General features: G+C 40.2%; 1 protein-coding gene across 3 annotated transcripts in view; it reads left to right on the forward strand.

Annotated features, from left to right (window-relative positions):
- Positions 1–10767, forward strand: part of LOC123775284 (uncharacterized) — a 29701-nt gene extending 18934 nt beyond the window's left edge. For all 3 annotated transcript variants that reach the window (XM_069311598.1, XM_045770300.2, XM_045770301.2), the window contains exons 3-4: positions 5774–5930; positions 8525–10767. In XM_069311598.1, the coding sequence (XP_069167699.1) occupies positions 5774–5930; positions 8525–9937 (1570 nt within the window). In that variant the 3' untranslated portion in view covers positions 9938–10767. The remainder of the gene's footprint in view (positions 1–5773; positions 5931–8524) is intronic.
- The last annotated feature ends 8027 nt before the right edge of the window (positions 10768–18794 follow it).

An 18794-nucleotide genomic window follows, 5' to 3' on the forward strand; every position in this document is an offset into this window, starting at 1 on the left:
TCTCTCCCTCCTATGTAGCCCTGTTCTCCAATTGGGAGGCTCTCGCAGTGGATGCCTTTCAGCTCGACTAGTTGAGGTGGGGCTACATATACAGTGGAACCCCAGTTGAATATTGCCCCACTTTACAAATTTTGTGGTATACGAGGTCAATTTCCTCGTAAAATTTGACTCGGTATTTGTGGTTTGCCTTGGTTGTCGATTTTGTTGATACCTGTACGTGTATGGGTCGACAAATGCATGATTCTGTTCGCTTGAATATTGTATTTGGGAGGACAACAGGATGGATGGTGGAGGGGACTAGATGGATGGTGAGGGTACTAGATGGATGGATGGAAGGTGAGGGGACTAGATGGATGGATGGATGGTGAGGGCACTAGATGGATGGATGGATGGTTGCCTTACCTACCTTGAGGTTACCTTGAGGTGATTCCGGGACTTAGAGGCCTGGTCATTGACCAGGCTTCCATGTTGCTGGACTGGTCAACCGGGCTGTTGGACGCGGCTGCTCAAAGCCTGATGTATGAGTCACAGCCTGGTTGATCAGGTATCCTTTGGAAGTGCTTGTCAAGTTCTCTTTTGAACACTGTGAAGGGTCAGTCAGTTATGCCCCTTACGTGTAGTGGAAGCGTGTTAAACAGTCTCGGGCCTCTGATGTTGATAGAGTTCTCTCTCAGAGTACCTGTTGCACCTCTGCTCTTCAACGGGAGTATTCTGCACATCCTGCCGTGCCTTCTGGTCTCATGTGCTGTTATTTCTGTGTGCAGGTTTGGGACCAGCCCCTCTACTATTTTCCATGCATAAATTATTATGTATCTCTCCCACCTGCGCTCAAGAGAATACAGATTTAGGCTCTTTAGTTGGTCCCAATAGTTTAGATGTTTTACCGAGTGGATTCTAGCAGTAAAGAATCTCTGCATGCTCTCCAGGTCAGCAATTTCTCCAGCTTTGAAAAAGGCTGTCATTATGCAGCAGTATTCCACTCTGGAAAGCACTAACATCTTGAAAAGTATCATCGGTATAGCATCTCTAGTGTGAAAGGTTCTTGTTATCCAACCTGTCATTTTTCTTGCAGTTGAGACAGCAACTTTATTGTGTTCTTTAAATGTAAGGTCTTCCAACATCAGTACACCCAAATCCTTTACATTGCCTTTCCGTTCTATGTTATGATTTGACAGCATTTTGTACATGGTTATTATATTTTCATTTTTTCCATAGTGCTTGAGCTGGAACTTATCATCGTTAAACACCATATTATTTTCTGTAGCCCATAGAAAGACCTGATTTACATATGATTGGAGGTTTCCTGTGTCCTCTGTTGTCTACTCTTATAAAAATCCTAGTGTCATCTGCAAAGGATGATACAGTACTATAGGTTGTGTCCTTGTCTATGTCCGAATATAAGGATGAGAAAAATTACTGGAGCAAGCACAGTACCCTGGGGGACTGAGCTCTTTATGGTTGATGATCCGGATTTTATTTTGTTGACTATTACACATTGGGTTCTGTTAGTCAGGAAATTGTAGATCCATCTGCCTATTTTTCCTGTAATTCATTTTGAATGCATTTTATGTGCAATAACACCATAGTCACATTTATCAAAAGCTTTTGCGAAATCTGTGTAAATTACATCAGTGTTTTGTTTGTCTTCCATGGCATCTAGTGTCATGTCGTAGTGGTCCAGCAACTGTGATAGGCAAGAGTCCCATGTTCTGAAAAAATGTTATCCGGGGTTATGGAGATGCTGTGATTCCATGTGTTGAACTGGAGAAAGTGAGATTCTCCCTATTTCTGTGATTCCATGTATTTTGTGATCTTACTTCTTAGCACACACTCAAAGATTTTTATGATGTGTGATGTTAGTGCTATCGGCCTGTAATTTTTTGCCTATGCCTTATTTCCTCCTTTATGGAATGGCGCTATCTCTGCTATTTTTAATATGTCAGGGATAATGCCAGTATCTAGGCTTTATCTCCAAAGAATGTGAAGGAGCTGCAATAGCGTTTTTTTACAGTTCTTGAAGAATATAGAGTTCCAAGACTTGGGGCTGGTGCAGAGTGTATAGGCATACTGTCTATGGCTTCTTCAAAATCCAGTGGGGATAGAGTCACATCTGATATATGATTTGATGTTGGTATCATATCCATGAAAAATTCATTTGGGTTATCAATCTTCAGTGTGTTTAGTGGCTCGCTGAAAACAGTCATACTGATTCCTCAGTATTTCCCTCATTTCTTTGTTGTCATGTGTGACAGTTCCATCTCCCTTTTGCAGGGGCCCGATACTAGATGTGGTTTTTATCTTGATTTTGCATAGGAGAAAAAATATTTTGGATTTCTCTCTATTTCACTGATGGCCTTTTGCTCTCTTGGCCTCTCCTGGGTTTTGTATGATTCTTGTAGCTTTAGTTTAATTGTTTCTATTTCTCTACCTAATCTTCTTCGCCATTCTTGAGATAGGGTGTGACTCTCAAGTTGTTCCACAATTCGTTTTCTTCACCTTTAGAGGGAACGACGTTCCCGTTCCAATCTGCATCTCTTCCTCTTTTTTTTCTTGGGGTATGCGGTTTGAACATATTTCTAGTGCTACTGATCTTATTTTTTCCAGGCACTGGTTCAGGTTTGCATTTTCTACCTGTTCTTCCCAGCTTATTTCTGTGAAGTTTTGGTTTATTGCTCACAGTTTATCTGTTTATTATTGAAGTTGAATTTGCTGAAATCTCCTCCACTGGGAATCGGGACTGGTTTTGAAGGTCTATTCCCCATGCTTGTCAGAATTTCAATTAAGTTGTGATCTGAGTAACAGGTATTTGTAATCATAATGTTCCTGATCAATTCATCATTATTAGTGAAAATGAGGTCCAGCGTGTTCTCCATCCTAGTTGGTTCTACTATTTGCTGGTTTAAGGCAAACCTGTCACACATCCATAGCAGGTCATTTGCATGTGCCTGTTCATTTAGGCTACTTCCCCGAATTCTCTCTGATACAACTATCAGCTATGGTCTTCCATTTCAGGTGCCGTATGTTGAAGTCCCCAAGCAGGATGATGTTTGGGGCTGGATTTGTGAGGTTTTCCCAAGCAGTCCTCTATTTTCATTAGTTGGTCTTTAATGCTGATGATTTGCCTTCGGTGACTTATATACAAGGACAATAACTACATTTAAGATCCCTATTTTGATTATTAGCACTTCCACCATATCATTTGTGGTGTTTAGCAGCTCAGTATAGATGAGTGTGTCCTTGGTGTACAGGCTGACCCCACCTTGTAGCCTGTGTTTCCTGTCACATCTGAAAAGATTGTACTCCGAAATCCATATTTCACCATCATGGTAGTCCATGGTGTGAGTTTCCATTAAGGCTGCAAACGCTGCATTTGCCTCATGTAAAAAGCCATCTATGAAGTGCACTTTGTTACATTTGCATGTTTTTATACCTTGAATGTTATAAAAGCATATAATGGCTTTTTGGTGCTTTTCGCTTCCTTTCCCCTCTGACATTAATCAGGTTCTTTTAGTGTCTGTGGCTCCTTTGGGTGCTCACTACCTGTTGTGTCCCCTTGTGCGTACAAACATACGGACGTAAGTACAGTGGACCTGCGGAGGGCCTATTGGCCCGTGCGAGGTAGCTACTGTTTCTTACCATCCATTCCCACTCACATACATGTCCAACCCGCCCTTGCACTAATCGTGGGGCCCCACCACAACGTTACGTGTTAATTGGTTCAGCGCGTCACCGGGCCTATTACAGTGCAGGTCATTCCTCCGGTCTTTCCTGATTCTGCGCTTATCCCTTTTATGCCCGTTGTTTCGTGCCCACAATGTGCCGCAAGGGTGGCTTGAGCCACTATCCCGGTTTATATTGTTTCGTGGGGATTGGTCAATAAACACAAACACTAAAGAACTACTTATCTTTTGTTGCGTATTCAGTAGTTGCGGGTGATATTTTGGCGCTCTGAGTGTCAGTACGGTGTCTTGCATGTCTGTTCTGGACCACACTTGCAGGTAGTCTCGTTATTCTTCGCTACTCTGCTGGTTATATGCTTGGGCGCCGCCTCACAGTTCTCCACAGGTTGGCAGGACTTTTCCTTGGACGTATGGAATGGTTTGAGTTCCATCGTTGGTGGTTTGGAGAGCTTTGCTTCTCTGGTTAGGCTCACGCATTTGGAGCGAGTATCTTCTTGGGATACTCTACTCACTCCGCCACCCTTGTTCACTGTTCCATCCTTGTTTACTCTTCCCCGCTTGGCGGGATTGCGTCGATGGCTCCTGACTGGGGTGTTTGGTGTGGTGTTTGGTCACCTTGCATGTGTCTTTAGTGCCTTTTTTGTCCATCTTTTGTTCTTTGTTGTCCTGTGGGGCTCTGCCCCACATTTTGGTGCTTTTGTTTTTGTTGTCGACCCCTGGGTTTTTTCCCCTGTCTGGATACTTTCCTTGCCTATCTTCTGTGCCTGACTGCACCCTGCTGTCCGGTAGGTCCCTCAGGTATGTACGCGCTCCTCTACACATTTTGTGGTTGGTTGTGTGCGTTACTTCCCGGCCGCTCCTTGGGCCGTATTCGTGGTTTCCTTACTTATTTCAGTTTTTCCTCCCCATGCTACACTTTTTGTGTCTGGGTCAGTGCTTCTTGGTTATCCTGTTTGGTGCTCCAGTGGGCCTCTGCCCATGTTCCCCGGTAGGCAAGAACTCCTAGCACTTTGATTGATGCCAGAAAGTTATACATATCCATTCAGCCTGGATAGCTCCGGGGAGCCTCCGGGACTCACCCAGAAAATGGCGTTTCATTACATTCAACGCTGGTTTTTTTCGAGATGGAATCTTTTTACAGAACCCCTACACCTGCAGGAGTGTTAAATCTTATGCTGTACAGTAAGCATCTAAAAAAAAACAAGGTTGCAATGTGTAGTTAAAGAGTTAAGGCCAGATTTTGGTTCTGGTCCCAATAGGCTCTCATGAATTGTCGAGCGGTCTGGCATACCTGGTTGATACCTGGTTGATGGGGTTCTGGGAGTTCTTCTACTCCCCAAGCCCAGCCCGAGGCCAGGCTCGACTTGTGAGAGTTTGGTCCACCAGGCTGTTGCTTGGAGCGGCCCGCAGGCCCACATACCCACCACAGCCCGGTTGGTCCGGCACTCCTTGGAGGAATAAATCTAGTTTCCTCTTGAAAATGTCCACGGTTGTTCCGGCAATATTTCTTATGCTTGCTGGGAGGACGTTGAACAACCGCGGACCTCTGATGTTTATACAGTGTTCTCTGATTGTGCCTATGGCACCTCTGCTCTTCATTGGTTCTATTCTACATTTTCTTCCATGTCGTTCACTCCAGTACGTTGTTATTTTACTGTGTAGATTTGGTACTTGGCCCTCCAATATCTTCCAGGTGTATATTATTTGATATCTCTCTCGTCTTCTTTCTAGTGAGTACATTTGGAGGTTTGTCTGGAGGCATGTCTAAAGGTTTGGATGATTCTATATTGTAGCACATTGGAGCTATTTACAGCCCATCAGAAAAGGACATTTTGTTACATTACTGCCAAATTTCTTTTTCCACTCCCAGTGAGAAATGTTTTGAAAAATAACAAATATATATGAATTGAGGAAATGACACAACTGGAAAAGTTGGCTAAAATTCTTGGTGTGATAGTCTGGATGTAGTGAATTAAGAAAAAGGATTTACCATTAGCGTACCTAAAAAATAAAAGTTTATTTCTTTAGCTGTTCGTCTTAATTTTTGTTGTTGTTACAGGTTACAGGTATTTTTAATTTCCATTCCATTCCAGGTGTCCCTTTATGAACGAGAATATCAATGAAATAGTTGAACATCTTACTCCCAGGGAAAGGTTTAATCACCTCCATGATATATCAGAAAAATTAAATAGCTTCAAGGAGTGTGTGAAACTTAATGTAATGGTTGCAAAGAACAAAGCCAAAGTACAGGTAAGTGCCAGTGAGACAGTGAGAGAGTGATGAGTGAGTGAGTGAGTGAGTGAGGGAGCAATAGTGAGAGAGGGAAAATGCAATAGTGATTGCCTAAGTGTAGTTACAGGATGAAAATTTTTCTCATGGTGTCCCGTCTTCCTAGCACTCTTTACCATATAATGCTTTGAAACTACTGACGGTTTTGGCCTCTACCACCACCTCACCTAACTTGTTCCAACCGTTTACCACTCTACGAAAGGGAATTTTCTTATATTTCTTCGGCAGATTTGTTTAGTTGGTTTAAATCTACAACGTCTTGTTCTTGAAGTTCCAGGTCTCTGGAATTCTTCCCTATTAATTTTATAGATTACCATTACTATTTTGTATGTAGTGATCATATCATACCCCCTTTTTCTTCTATCTTCTAGTTTTGACATATTTAATGTCATTAACCTCTAACTGTAGCTCTTGTCCTTCAGATCTGGGAGCCATTTAGTTGCATTTCTTTGCACCTTTTCCAGTTTGTTGATGTGCTTCTTAACCCTTTAACAGTGCAAATTGTATATAGACAATTTTGGTCTAACTGCCTGCACTACACACATTATACATGTACATTTAGAGTACCGTGTAAGATTTAAAAGTCTCTCCTCTACATGGGGTTCACATCAGCTTCCTCAGGGTCCTAGTAAATAGACACCATTTATAAAAAAAAATTCATGGTAAGATTCCCGAGTGTGAAGGGCTCAGTTCAGTACAACCTGGATTCAATCTATCCCGATTTGGGAAATCTTCAGCTAGTTGCACACTTCCAACTGGATTTACTCACCTGATTCGACAAACAATGGTTTGCCGAAGCGAAGGATGTGCGGATTTGCTTACGATGTTGGGACAGAGTTCGCTGACTGGTGGAAAACTATCTATTCTGTCACAGGTTATAATTAATAATTCTTTCATATGACAAGTTGGATCACACAAGTGGACCACACAACAAGTGAACCATATTAACTAAACTTCAGCCAGAGTGATCTGCACAGCAAGTGAACCATATTAACCCTCAAACCGCGCATATCATATATAAATGATATCAGTGACAAAACCGAAACCGCGCACATCATTTATACTGTACTTTTAAATCTTACGTGGTACTCCCAACCAACCAAAAATACATAGCTGTGGTGTGCAGTCCTGCAATTAATTTCAAATTCAAATTCAAATTTTTATTCAGGTAAAAGTACATTCATAGATTATGAGTTACAAACATAATATTGGATTTATAGATAGAGCTAGTACATACAATATATAAAGCCCGGTTTATTGCACGGTTTAAGGGTTAACGTGTTGTTACAGGAATGTTTCCTGGAAAATGTTTACAAATCTCCAGGTCCAAAAGTCCTCTGTTCTTACTTCATAAATAGTGAGAGAGCGAGTGAGCAATAGTGAGAAAGCGAGTGAGTGAACAATAGGGAGAGCGTGAGTGAGCAATAGTGAGAGAGCGAGTGAGCAATAGTGAGAAAGTGAGTGAGTGAACAATAGGGAGAGCGTGAGTGAGCAATAGTTTTTTTTTTTTTTTTTTTTTTTTTTTTGAGATATATACAAGAGTTGTTACATTCTTGTACAGCCACTAGTACGCGTAGCGTTTCGGGCAAGTCCTTAATCCTATGGTCCCTGGAATACGATCCCCTGCCGCGAAGAATCGTTTTTTCATCCAAGTACACATTTTACTGTTGCGTTAAACAGAGGCTACAGTTAAGGAATTGCGCCCAGTAAATCCTCCCCGGCCAGGATACGAACCCATGACATAGCGCTCGCGGAACGCCAGGCGAGTGTCTTACCACTACACCACGGAGACTGTAAAGAGTGAGAGAGCGAGTGAGCAATACAGTAGTGAGAAAGCTATTGAGCAATAGTGAGAGAGCGAGTGAGCAATAGTGAAAGCAAGTGAGCAATAGTGAGAGAGCAAGAGAGCAATTGTGAGAGAGCGAGAGCAATAGTGAGTGTGAGAGCAATAATAAGAGACAGAGATCAATAGAGTGAGACAGAGAGTGAGGGGTGGGAGGGAGGTGGGCAACTTTGTGGTGGTTGTCTACTATAAATATTGCCTTCCTGCATAAAATGCAGATTAGACACAATGACCACAACAACACAAAAATTAATATTTAGTGTAATGTATCAACCCGTTCTCGCAAATTTAATAAGTCAATATTGACTTATTAAATATGTGCATAGGTGACATACTTAACATAATAGATACCCTTAAAAAGATTCATAGAAAACACCAACCTTACCTAACCTACTTAGTATGTTAAGATAAGCATCTTATTGCTTCGTAATTACAATTATTACCTAACCTATAATAAATATAGGTTAAGTAATAATTGTAATTACGAAGCAATTAGATGCTTATCTTAAGATACTAACAAGGTTAGGTAAGGTCGGTGTTTTCTATGAATCTTTTTAAGGGTATCTATTATGTTTAGTATATCACCTATGCACGTAGTTAATAAGTCAATATTGACTTTACGAATTTGCGAGAACGGGTTGAATGTATATATAAAATACTTTGTATACTACTGTGCTGAAATTGTTTGAAAGTTAAATTAAATTTTTTCCAGGTTCGTTTGCTGAGTCGTGCAGAATGCACCAACTGTGGTCAGCAAGTTCCTTTGGATGTGGATAGCAGTGACCAACTTGCCTTACATTATAACTGGTGTAGAAAATTAATAAGTGATGATAAATATATTTCATGCCCATATTGTAATGAATTAGTCCACCGTGGTAGCATTAAAAAGCATCTCAATGTAAAATCAAAGAAACAATGTACTATGAATATAACTTCAACTCTTCAACTAATGTCATGTGTGTGTAAGCAATATTCTGTAGAGCACCGACCTGTGTGTGTTGTATGCAATGAAAAGTGTTGGTCTTATTTAGGGCACAGAATGGAATTAAATCCAGTTTGTGAAGGTTGCAGGATAAACATAATTAGTGGAAACACCACAAAATTAAAGAATAGAGATTTGGCTGCATGTGCAATATGTAGTTATCAATGTTCTAAGAAATGTGTTACTTACTGGGCTAGTGAACTAGAGGCAGTGTTCATTGGAGAAAACTGCATTAAAAAGTTGAAAGAACCATTAATACACAAGTCAATATCAGTTGCAGATGCTATGGAAGCTAAGATTAGAAAACTTATAGAGATGGCTGTAGCATCTGAACAATTTAGCATGGACCTTGAGAGAGCACAAGCTAAAAATATATCTACTTCTGTGGAATGTTTGACTGAAAGCCATACTAGTAATTCAGACAAATATTCAAGTAATTTCACAAATACAGTGCAGGAAGCTAAAGATAAGAAAAATGTAATGAACTGCAATTTTAGCCAGAGTGAATCAGAAAAATCTATGGTAAAACATGATCTTCCAGTTCCGAGCAGAGTTACAAATGGACATTTTATCCCAATAACTGGATCTTTTAGAATAAATGCTGGTAATCCATTGCCATTTGCAAAATTGGCGACTACTTCAGATACTCAGAATCCACATAAGACTGTGCCAGTTACATCCATTTCTGCCCCAGCGGTGCCTAAAAGTAAAGTAGTTATCCAGAGTGATGTGTCAAAAAATTTTCTAAAAGCCGATTATACAGGAATTTGTCAAAAAATTGCTGAGGGCAAACTATCTATGAAGGTTTCACCTCATCGACCAAATCCTAAAACAATGTGTCAAGTCATTTCTAATTGCACCCCAAATAATGTTATCACAGAGCCTTTACCATTGAAATATGTTTTAAAACTGAACAGTTTGACACCTACAAGACAAGAAAAAAAGGATGATCAAAAAGAAGCAAATGCCAGTCACATAATTATCAGAACTTCATCAAATGCTTTTCAAATAAAAAGAAGCGACGTGGCTCCACCTAGGGTAGCCCTAGTAATTAAAACTGCTAACAATTTATTAATGAATGAGATTAAAAAAAAAGGAAAATTTCACAAGAGTGGCATGAAAGAAAGTTATGTCAAAAAATAAGACAGAAATAGTAACTTTGGATTAGAATTTGTTTGATGCAAGAATGCCACTCGTGTAAAAATTTTGTTTACCATAATTGAGTATACAGTGGCGCCTCGATTAACGAGTTTAATCCGTTCCAGCACCGAGCTCGTCATGTGGAAAACTCGTCTTGCGAAACAATAACAAAACTGTCGTTGGTGGTGTCTGAGAACCAGCGGGAACGCTCATTAATCGAGCGAAAGCTCGTCAGTCGAGACATATATTTTCTGCTAGTGGCTTGCTCGTTACGAGCATCGTTACTCAAAATGCTCGTAACTGGAGCCACTTGTCATTCGAGGTTCCACTGTATTATTAATGAGTAAATGATTGGTAAATGAATATGTAAAGTTTTTTTTTTTCCAAGGCTGAAACATCAGAACTAATTCAGATGTTGAATTTGATTTTATTTCTTTTTTTACCATTGAATTCTTAACTTCTTGAAAGAAATTAATATACATTTAGTACTTGCATTGATAACTGTATTTACATACATAGCATATGAGATATTATCAACTATATTTGTGCAGTCTATGTATTGGCTCAAATTCCTTGTATTCCTGTACGATAAGATTAGCATTAACAGCTTACATACACTTTTGTGATATTTTATATAATTAATTTTATGACATTCATGTGACAATGAAATTACCATGTTATATAAAGTTCCTTAATATGCTTGTTAATAGGCATTATGTATACATGAATTACTGTATATATTTATATGTAGTTTTATATAGCATTCATATTAGAATTAATTTTTCTAAGAAAGCAGTGTAATTTTAGTGTGATAAATTAAACATATGTATAATTTTATTTCCATACTTACCTAACAAATTTCTTGTAATGAAACCTGTTTCCAACATAGTGGGTTGTAAACCCTTTGGCTTGGATTCAGTTTTATTTGTCCCTATCTATACTAAGAATCGGACACTTCCTCAATGGCCTCTCTTGGTCTGGGTGAAGACGTGGATGTACAGCTCCCTGGGGCCTGTGGAGATACCTCCACAGAAAGAAAAGTCCAATATAATAACACTGGATGTTTTTTAGAGGCTGGCAGAAACAGAGAGGAACAGGCAGAAAGAAACATTGCAGGAGTAATGAACGAGTACAAATGGTGAGGTAGAAATGACCAAGACTGGACCTCAAGTCGTCATCAAGCGCGCACATACACCTACAAAGTGAGTCAACATAATTAACCCCCTTGTCACCTAGTGCAGGCTAGGTAACCAAAATCTCTTTGTTACACTGTTTTTAAATTAAATTTTAATTTAATTTATATTAGTCAATTAAGTCCAATAAATGAGTGCATTAATATTTTCTTTAGTTCTTATTAATTATAGGATCATAACTAAACTATTTATAGTTAATAATCATTAGATTAAATTTGCCTATGTTTATTATTCAACTTTTTTCTTTGCTTTCATTATTACCAAGGTTGCCTAGCCTCGCCATACTCCCTTACTCCATTGTACCCCTGGCTTTGCCTGTCTCAAAATGCAAATTATTACTTAGTGTACCTGAGAGTATAATGGGACCTCGACGTACGATACTAATCCGTTCCCAGAGACGGATCGTAAGTAGAAGCGATTTTTTCCATAAGAAATAAAGGGATATTGAATTAATCCGTTCCCCACCCTCCAAAATATTAACATACAAATACATTTTATACTGAATACAATGCTTTTTTCTAACTACAATACAGTACCAAAGTTTCTCTTACCTTTATGGAGGGTTCTAGATGGAAGATGGTGATGAGGGGGGAGGAGGAGAGTTGTTACTGTTTGGAAGGAAAGTCCCCTTCCATTATCACATCAGGCAGTGATGTTTTCTCTGGGGTACTCTCTCTCCTACGTTTTGCCTGAATACCACTAGGACCTGGTTGTGGTTCGGTGCTTGTTTGTCTCGCTACATATTTGTCAAGAGACATTTGTTTTTTCCTTCGTTTTAACATGTGTCTGTAATAATGCATCAGTGTCATTGAATAGGTTAAGGCAACGACCTACTGCAGCTTGATTTGGGTGAGTCGTTTCAGCAAAGGTTTGCAGTTCTTCCCATGCTGCACACATTTTCTTAATTGTTGAGGAAGAGACATTCTGTGCTGGCACATCCTCCCCTGAAGAAATTTCCTCGGCTACCTCTTCTTCCCCACTTGCATTACCACACAACACAAGAGTAAACCGATCTTTCATAGGCTTGTGTCCAGGCAATGACTGCTCCTCCTTGGTAATGTATGTTTTCTTTGGCAATCTTTTCCAGAATAGTCCTGTCTCGTCACAACATCTAGAAGTCTGCTGATTTTATTGGATGATCCATAGATGTGTGGCTCCTCTTGCATGATAGTATGATGATAGATGGAATTACTGGTGTCAATTTCACTTTGCCTCAGATCTACAAGATCTTGTTGAAGTTCTCGGTGTACTGCTGCTCTCAGATTGCTCAATGACAATCCAAGGTTACACTCAACGGCTCCTTTAAAGGCAGATTCTTTGGCTAACTTATCAGCTCTATCATGCATTCGGAGGCCAACATGAGATGGAGACCACATGAAATGGACTCTGTTACCATCCTTAATAATTTTGTTGTATTTGTGTCTAGCTTCGGACACGAGCATGTTACAGTTATGTCTTAAAGAGTTGAGAGCATTTAAGGATGATAAGGAGTCACTTACAATTAATGTATCAAGTTTGGAGACTTGTACACATTTCAGTGCAAGGATCAAGGCAAATAGTTCGGTCTGAAGGGTAGAGGCCCAATTGTTTATACGGACTCCCCACTCAAAGTACAAGCCATCGCCCATTGTCAGAACAACTGCACTTCCAGCTGCACCCGTGGTGCGGTGTAGGGAACCATCAGTGTATATGATTTGAGAGAGAGAATGCTCTGTGGACAGAGCATCAATATGGCTTAAGGCGTTGAGCTTTGCCTCAAGACGAAGCTTGGGCTGATCTCTAATTTGCTCCTAGGGTGGAAAGGGAGGGATTAAAACTTGAAAGGGTGTAACCTCCCACGGTGCAGGAAAGTGCCATTGTTGTTTCTCTTGGTACAAATCATGAACCTGATACATTCTGAGTTGAGTTCCAGTTTTTGTTATCCATTTGGAACAATGCTGATTTTCAATAAAAAAATTCTGGAGGGCTTCTGTGCAAGGATTAGGATGAGTTAGCCTAAGCATTTTTATACCAATTTGACAGTTAATTTCAGTAACACGATCAACAACGCTCAGAATATTAAGTTCCTTTCTCATATTAAGTATCTTTGTGGTACGAGGGCACCCAAGGATTATCCTCAAGGCTTTGTTCTGCAATTTTTCAAGCCCTCCAAGCTTTCTTTCAGGCATCAAAACAAGCAGAGGTGCAGCATAATCCACTAAAGATCTGATGTATGCAAGGTACATAATTTTGACAATTCTGACATTGGCACCATAGCCTGAGTGATAACCTGCAACAGCCTTGAGAGCTCGGAGTCTATAAACTTAAAGCCAGATATTGAACATTTTTTACTGACGTTACTGGACTATCTTACAGGTAACTATCCACAGTCTGTACCTAAAGCCTATTAATTCCACTGACATCAATGAGATAATCCTTTCCCTTAAAACCAAGTCTAGTGCCCTTGAGGAGATACCAACTTTAATTTACAAAAAAGCCTCCAGATCTTTAGCCCCTGCTATTGCATTGCTCTTCAACAAGTCACTTGAACTCCAAACCTTTCCAGATATTCTAAAAAAAGCGAGAGTAACGCCTGTCTCACAAATGTGGTGATCTCACAGATGTTAACAACTACAGAGCCTATATCAATCCTGCCAAACTTGTCAAAAATTGTTGAAAAACTAATCTATAAGCAGCTTTACTCTTATCTAGCCAAACACAATATACTTCAACCCGTTCTCGCAAATTCGTAAAGTCAATATTGACTTATTAACTACGTGCATAGGTGATATACTAAACATAATAGATACCCCTAAAAAGATTCATAGAAAACACCGACCTTACCTAACCTTGTTAGTATCTTAAGATAAGCATCTTATTGCTTTGTAATTACAATTATTGCTTAACCTATACCTATTATAGGTTAGGTAATAATTGTAATTACGAAGCAATAAGATGCTTATCTTAAGATACTAACAAGGTTAGGTAAGATCGGTGTTTTCTATGAATCTTTTTAAGGGTATCTATTATGTTAAGTATGTCACCTATGCACATATTTAATAAGTCAATATTGACTTATTAAATTTGCGAGAACGGGTTGTATACTTAGCCCTTGCCAATATGGCTTCAGACCCAAAAAAAGCACTAACGATGCACTTATTAGTATGCTTAACTCGATTCATACAGCTCTTGATAAAAATGAGTTCCCGGTTGGGTTATTTGTGGACCTGCGTAAGGCTTTTGACACTGTCAACCACCAAAACCTTCTTCTTAAATTACATCATTATGGAGTCAGAGGACACTCCCTGCAATACCTCAAATCCTACGTTACTGACAGGCCTTACTTACTACCAGTATGTTTCTGTGAATAATTCAATTTCTCCCACCCTACCCATCAACATTGGTGTTCCTCAGGGCAGCATACTTGGCCCTTTCCTCTTTCTCATCTACATTAATGACCTTCCAAATGCCTCCCAACACCTCAAACTAATTCTATTTGCTGACGACACAACCTTCATTTACTCCAATCATGACCCCCCTTGCTCTAAATGCCACAATAAATACTGAACTAAATAAAGTCCATCTTTGGCTAACTGCCAACAAACTCACCCTTAACATTGACAAAACTTTCTATATTCTGTTTGGCAATAAATCCTCTAATCAAATAAATCTCAAAATAAACAATACCCAAATTTGTAACAAATTAGATGGCAAATTCCTTGGCATTCTCATTGACCACAAGCTGAATTTTCAAGGACACATTCTAAATATATCAAAAAAAGTTTCAAAAACTGTTGGCTTTCTTTCTAAGATCGGATATTATGTACCCCGCCCTGCCCTGGTGACTCTCTATTACTCCCTCATCTATCCATATCTCAACTATGGTATTCTCTTTATGCTCAATTAGTATTAAGCTTTAGTCATTTAAGTTTTTCATGCCCGAAACGCTTTGCGTAATAGTGGCTTTAGGCATTGTATGTACTAGCCCTATCTATAAATCCATCACTCTTTGTAAAATCTCTTGTATGTATGTACCTTACCTAAATAAACATTTGATTTGATTTGATTTTATGTTTTTATTGGGGGCCGGGCCTATCTGATCTCCGCTAAATTTGATACTTCCTGATTCTAACTGCTGGCCTTATCATTAATACTCTATACCCCTCATAACAGCAGATAATTCATAACAGCCTGTAAGTGGAGGCCCTTTTGAGCCATTGCCAGTGGAGATACTGGAGATCTGTGGAGGTGCGACTGCACCCTGCGTGACGGGAGATGTCTCCCGTGGACCAAATGGATTGATGAAGATTAAGCCACCCAAAGAAAAGCCTTTGATACTGTTAATCACAACTACCTCTTAAACTCCAGCATTATGGAATCCGAGGCCTTGCCCTTGACTACATCCGATCCTATCTTATTGACAGACACCAATATGTAACCATCAATGATACAACTTCTTCCACTCTACCAATTACCGTTGGAGTGCCACAGGGCAGTATCTTAGGACCTCTTCTATTTCTTATATATATAAACGATCTGCCTAATGTCTCTAATATTCTCAAACCTATATTGTTTGCTGACGATACTACCCTTATCTATTCAGACCTCAACCCACATACACTAAATAATGTGAATAATGAATTAAAAAAAGTCCACTTATGGATGTCAACGAACAAACTAACATTAAACATCGAAAAGACTTACCACATCTTATTTGGAAGCAAATCATCAAATGCAATTCAGCTACAGATAGACAACATTAACATCAGTAATAAAAATGATGGCAAGTTTCTTGGCCTATTCAAGTTGTGGGTCACAACTGCAAGAAAAATGACAGGTTGGATAACAAGAACTTTTCACACTAGAGATGCTATACCGATGATGATACTTTTCAAAACGCTTGTGCTCTCTAGAGTAGAGTACTGCTGCACAATGACAGCACCTTTCAAAGCTGGAGAAATTGCTGACCTGGAGAGCATGCAGAGATCCTTTACTGCTAGAATCCACTCAGTAAAACATCTAAACTATTGGGACCGACTAAAGAGCCTAGTTAGTTTAGTTCATTTATTATGCACCCCATACCCATCTTGTGGGCGGTAGTGGAAAGGGTTACAGAGGCACATAATGGGCTCAGGGACTGAACCCCACAATTCATTTAGCTAAGCAAGTTACAATCTTGATGAGCTAGTTACAAAATTCAATATAAGTCATCACATCAACAATGAGCCTAAAACTGTACTCCCTTGAGCGCAGGCGGGAGAGGTACATAATAATTTACACGTGGAAAATATTAGAGGGGCTGGTCCCAAACCTGTACACAGAAATAACATCACATGAGACCAGAAGACATGGCAGGATGTGCAGAATACCCCCGTTGAAAAACAGAGGTGCAACTGGTACTCTGAGAGAGAACTCTATCAACATCAGAGGTCCGAGACTGTTCAACACGCTTCCACTACACATAAGGGACATAACTGGCCGACCCCTCACAGTGTTCAAGAGAGAACTGGATAAGCACCTCCAAAGGATACCTGATCAACCAGGCTGTGACTCATACGTCAGGCTGCGAGCAGCCGCGTCCAACAGCCTGGTTGATCAGTCCGACAACCAGGAGGCCTGGTCGACGACCAGGCCGCGGGGACGCTAAGCCCCGGAAGCACCTCAAGGTAACCTCAAGGTATTCCTAGACAAGAGACTCAACTTCAGCACCCACATTCAACACATAACTAAGAAAGTCTCTAAGACAGTTGGTATACTCTCTAAAATCAGATATTATGTTCCTAACTCTGCTCTCCTCTCACTATATTATGCACTAATCTACCCCTATCTTAATTATGGTATCTGTGCATGGGGGTCTACCACTGCAAACCACCTTAAGCCCATCATCACGCAGCAAAAATCTGCTATCAGAAATGACCGCTGCATTATGTAGGAATGCGGAGGAATTTCTGATGGAGGAGAAAGACAGTTGCCCAGCGCGTTCCGCGGCGCAGCGCGTGGAGCGCCGTGGGGGCCTATATAAAGAAGAGAGTAGAGGTCATGCGTTCTCTCTTGCTCAAGACACGCTCCGCTTCGCAAGTCAAAAGAAAAATTTAGGACTCTTGTGCTCTTGGGACTTCTAGAAGCTATGGAAACTACGACTGCTACCACGATCCCTGACCCCACCCTGGTTGAGGGTGGGGTTTATATTATATTAACAAGTAGAATGTGTATTTATAATAATATTTTTCATAAACAGCCACAAAATATTTAATATTTATTAAAAAAAAAGTGTCTGGAAGTTAAATCAATTCCACATGACAATAAATTTGTTATATAGATACTAGCGTTATTCGTTGGTATGCGTTCGCAATTTAAGCTACTCATGTCCTTTTCGTTCATAGAACACCGAACCGTACACGCTCTCTGATATATTGCTTAATTAACAAATATTCACAAATAAAGATTATATTTGTATATGTTATCAGAAAGGCAGATGTAAAATAAAAGCTAAAGCCTTTGAAAATGTAATAAGTTTTACGAAACGCGCTCAAGTGTCGCGTCAGACTAGAAATAAAAATGAATTTTGGAGAATTGATTTTTGAATTACCACCAACAGTGAAAAGAAACGTACGAAAGATCGAGAAAATTCGTGTTAGAATTATTAATCTTACTTTTTATATCTTATCTACGTCCATGGCTTTCAGGTCCCTCTTGCATACGTCTTTGTACCGCAGCTGGGGCTTGCCTGTTGGACGCTTTCCCTGTATCAGCTCTTCGTACAGGAGATCCTTGGGGATCCTGCCGTCGCCCATTCACACAACGTGCCCGAGCCAGCGCATTCGTCTCTGTTTCAGCATTGTGTACATGCTGTTGATTCCTGCTCTCCCCAAGATGTTGTTGTTTGTCACCTTGTCCTGCCAGGTGATGTCCAAGATGTGTCGAAGGCAGCGCATGTGGTAGGCATTCAGCTGTCTTTCCTGACGGGCGCGGAGTGTCCAAGACTCACTGCCATAAAGGAGATTGCTCAGGACACAGGCTCTGTAAACCTGAATCTTAGTATACTCAGTCAGCCTATTGTAAATTCAGGTAAATCTTAGCTAATTAAATAATCCTGAAACTATGGGTTTCTTTTTTTTTTATATAGTTCAATTGTTTGATATGGCTCCATAGTTGGTTTCTAGGACAAGTGGAGGGTTTTATGTAAGGCTAAGGAGATTTTTGTTTGGTCGAGCTAGAAATGGAGTTTGGTTGTGCTCTGGGACTGTTTAGCTTAATGGTGGGGGTTGGATGAGATGTATACTTGCTAGGCTTAAGGTTACACAACTGGTCGGGGTCCGGTTACACAACTGGTGGGGCTCAGGTTACACAACTGGTCGGGCTCCGGTTAATAACTGGTCGGGCTCCGGTTAAATAACTGGTCGGGCTCCGGTTACACAACTGGTCGGGCTCCGGTTAAATAACTTTTCGGGCTCCGGTTAAATAACTGGTCGGGCTCCGGGGGTGTCCCTTGGGCTATGGGTTGTGCATGGTCGGGCTTCCGTCCATGCATGGTTGTGATCCAGAGGTTGTTTGTGCACTAGTGCTCCAGGTTTGTTTGCTAAGGCTCTGTTTATATGTTTGCTAGAAATCCGGGTTTCTTTCTTTTGTATATAGTTCAATTGTTTGCTATGGGTCAATAATTGGTGTCCAGGGCAAGTGGAGGATTT

Source organism: Procambarus clarkii, chromosome 70, assembly GCF_040958095.1.
Source record: "Procambarus clarkii isolate CNS0578487 chromosome 70, FALCON_Pclarkii_2.0, whole genome shotgun sequence".
Classification (NCBI taxonomy): Eukaryota; Metazoa; Arthropoda; class Malacostraca; order Decapoda; family Cambaridae; genus Procambarus; species Procambarus clarkii.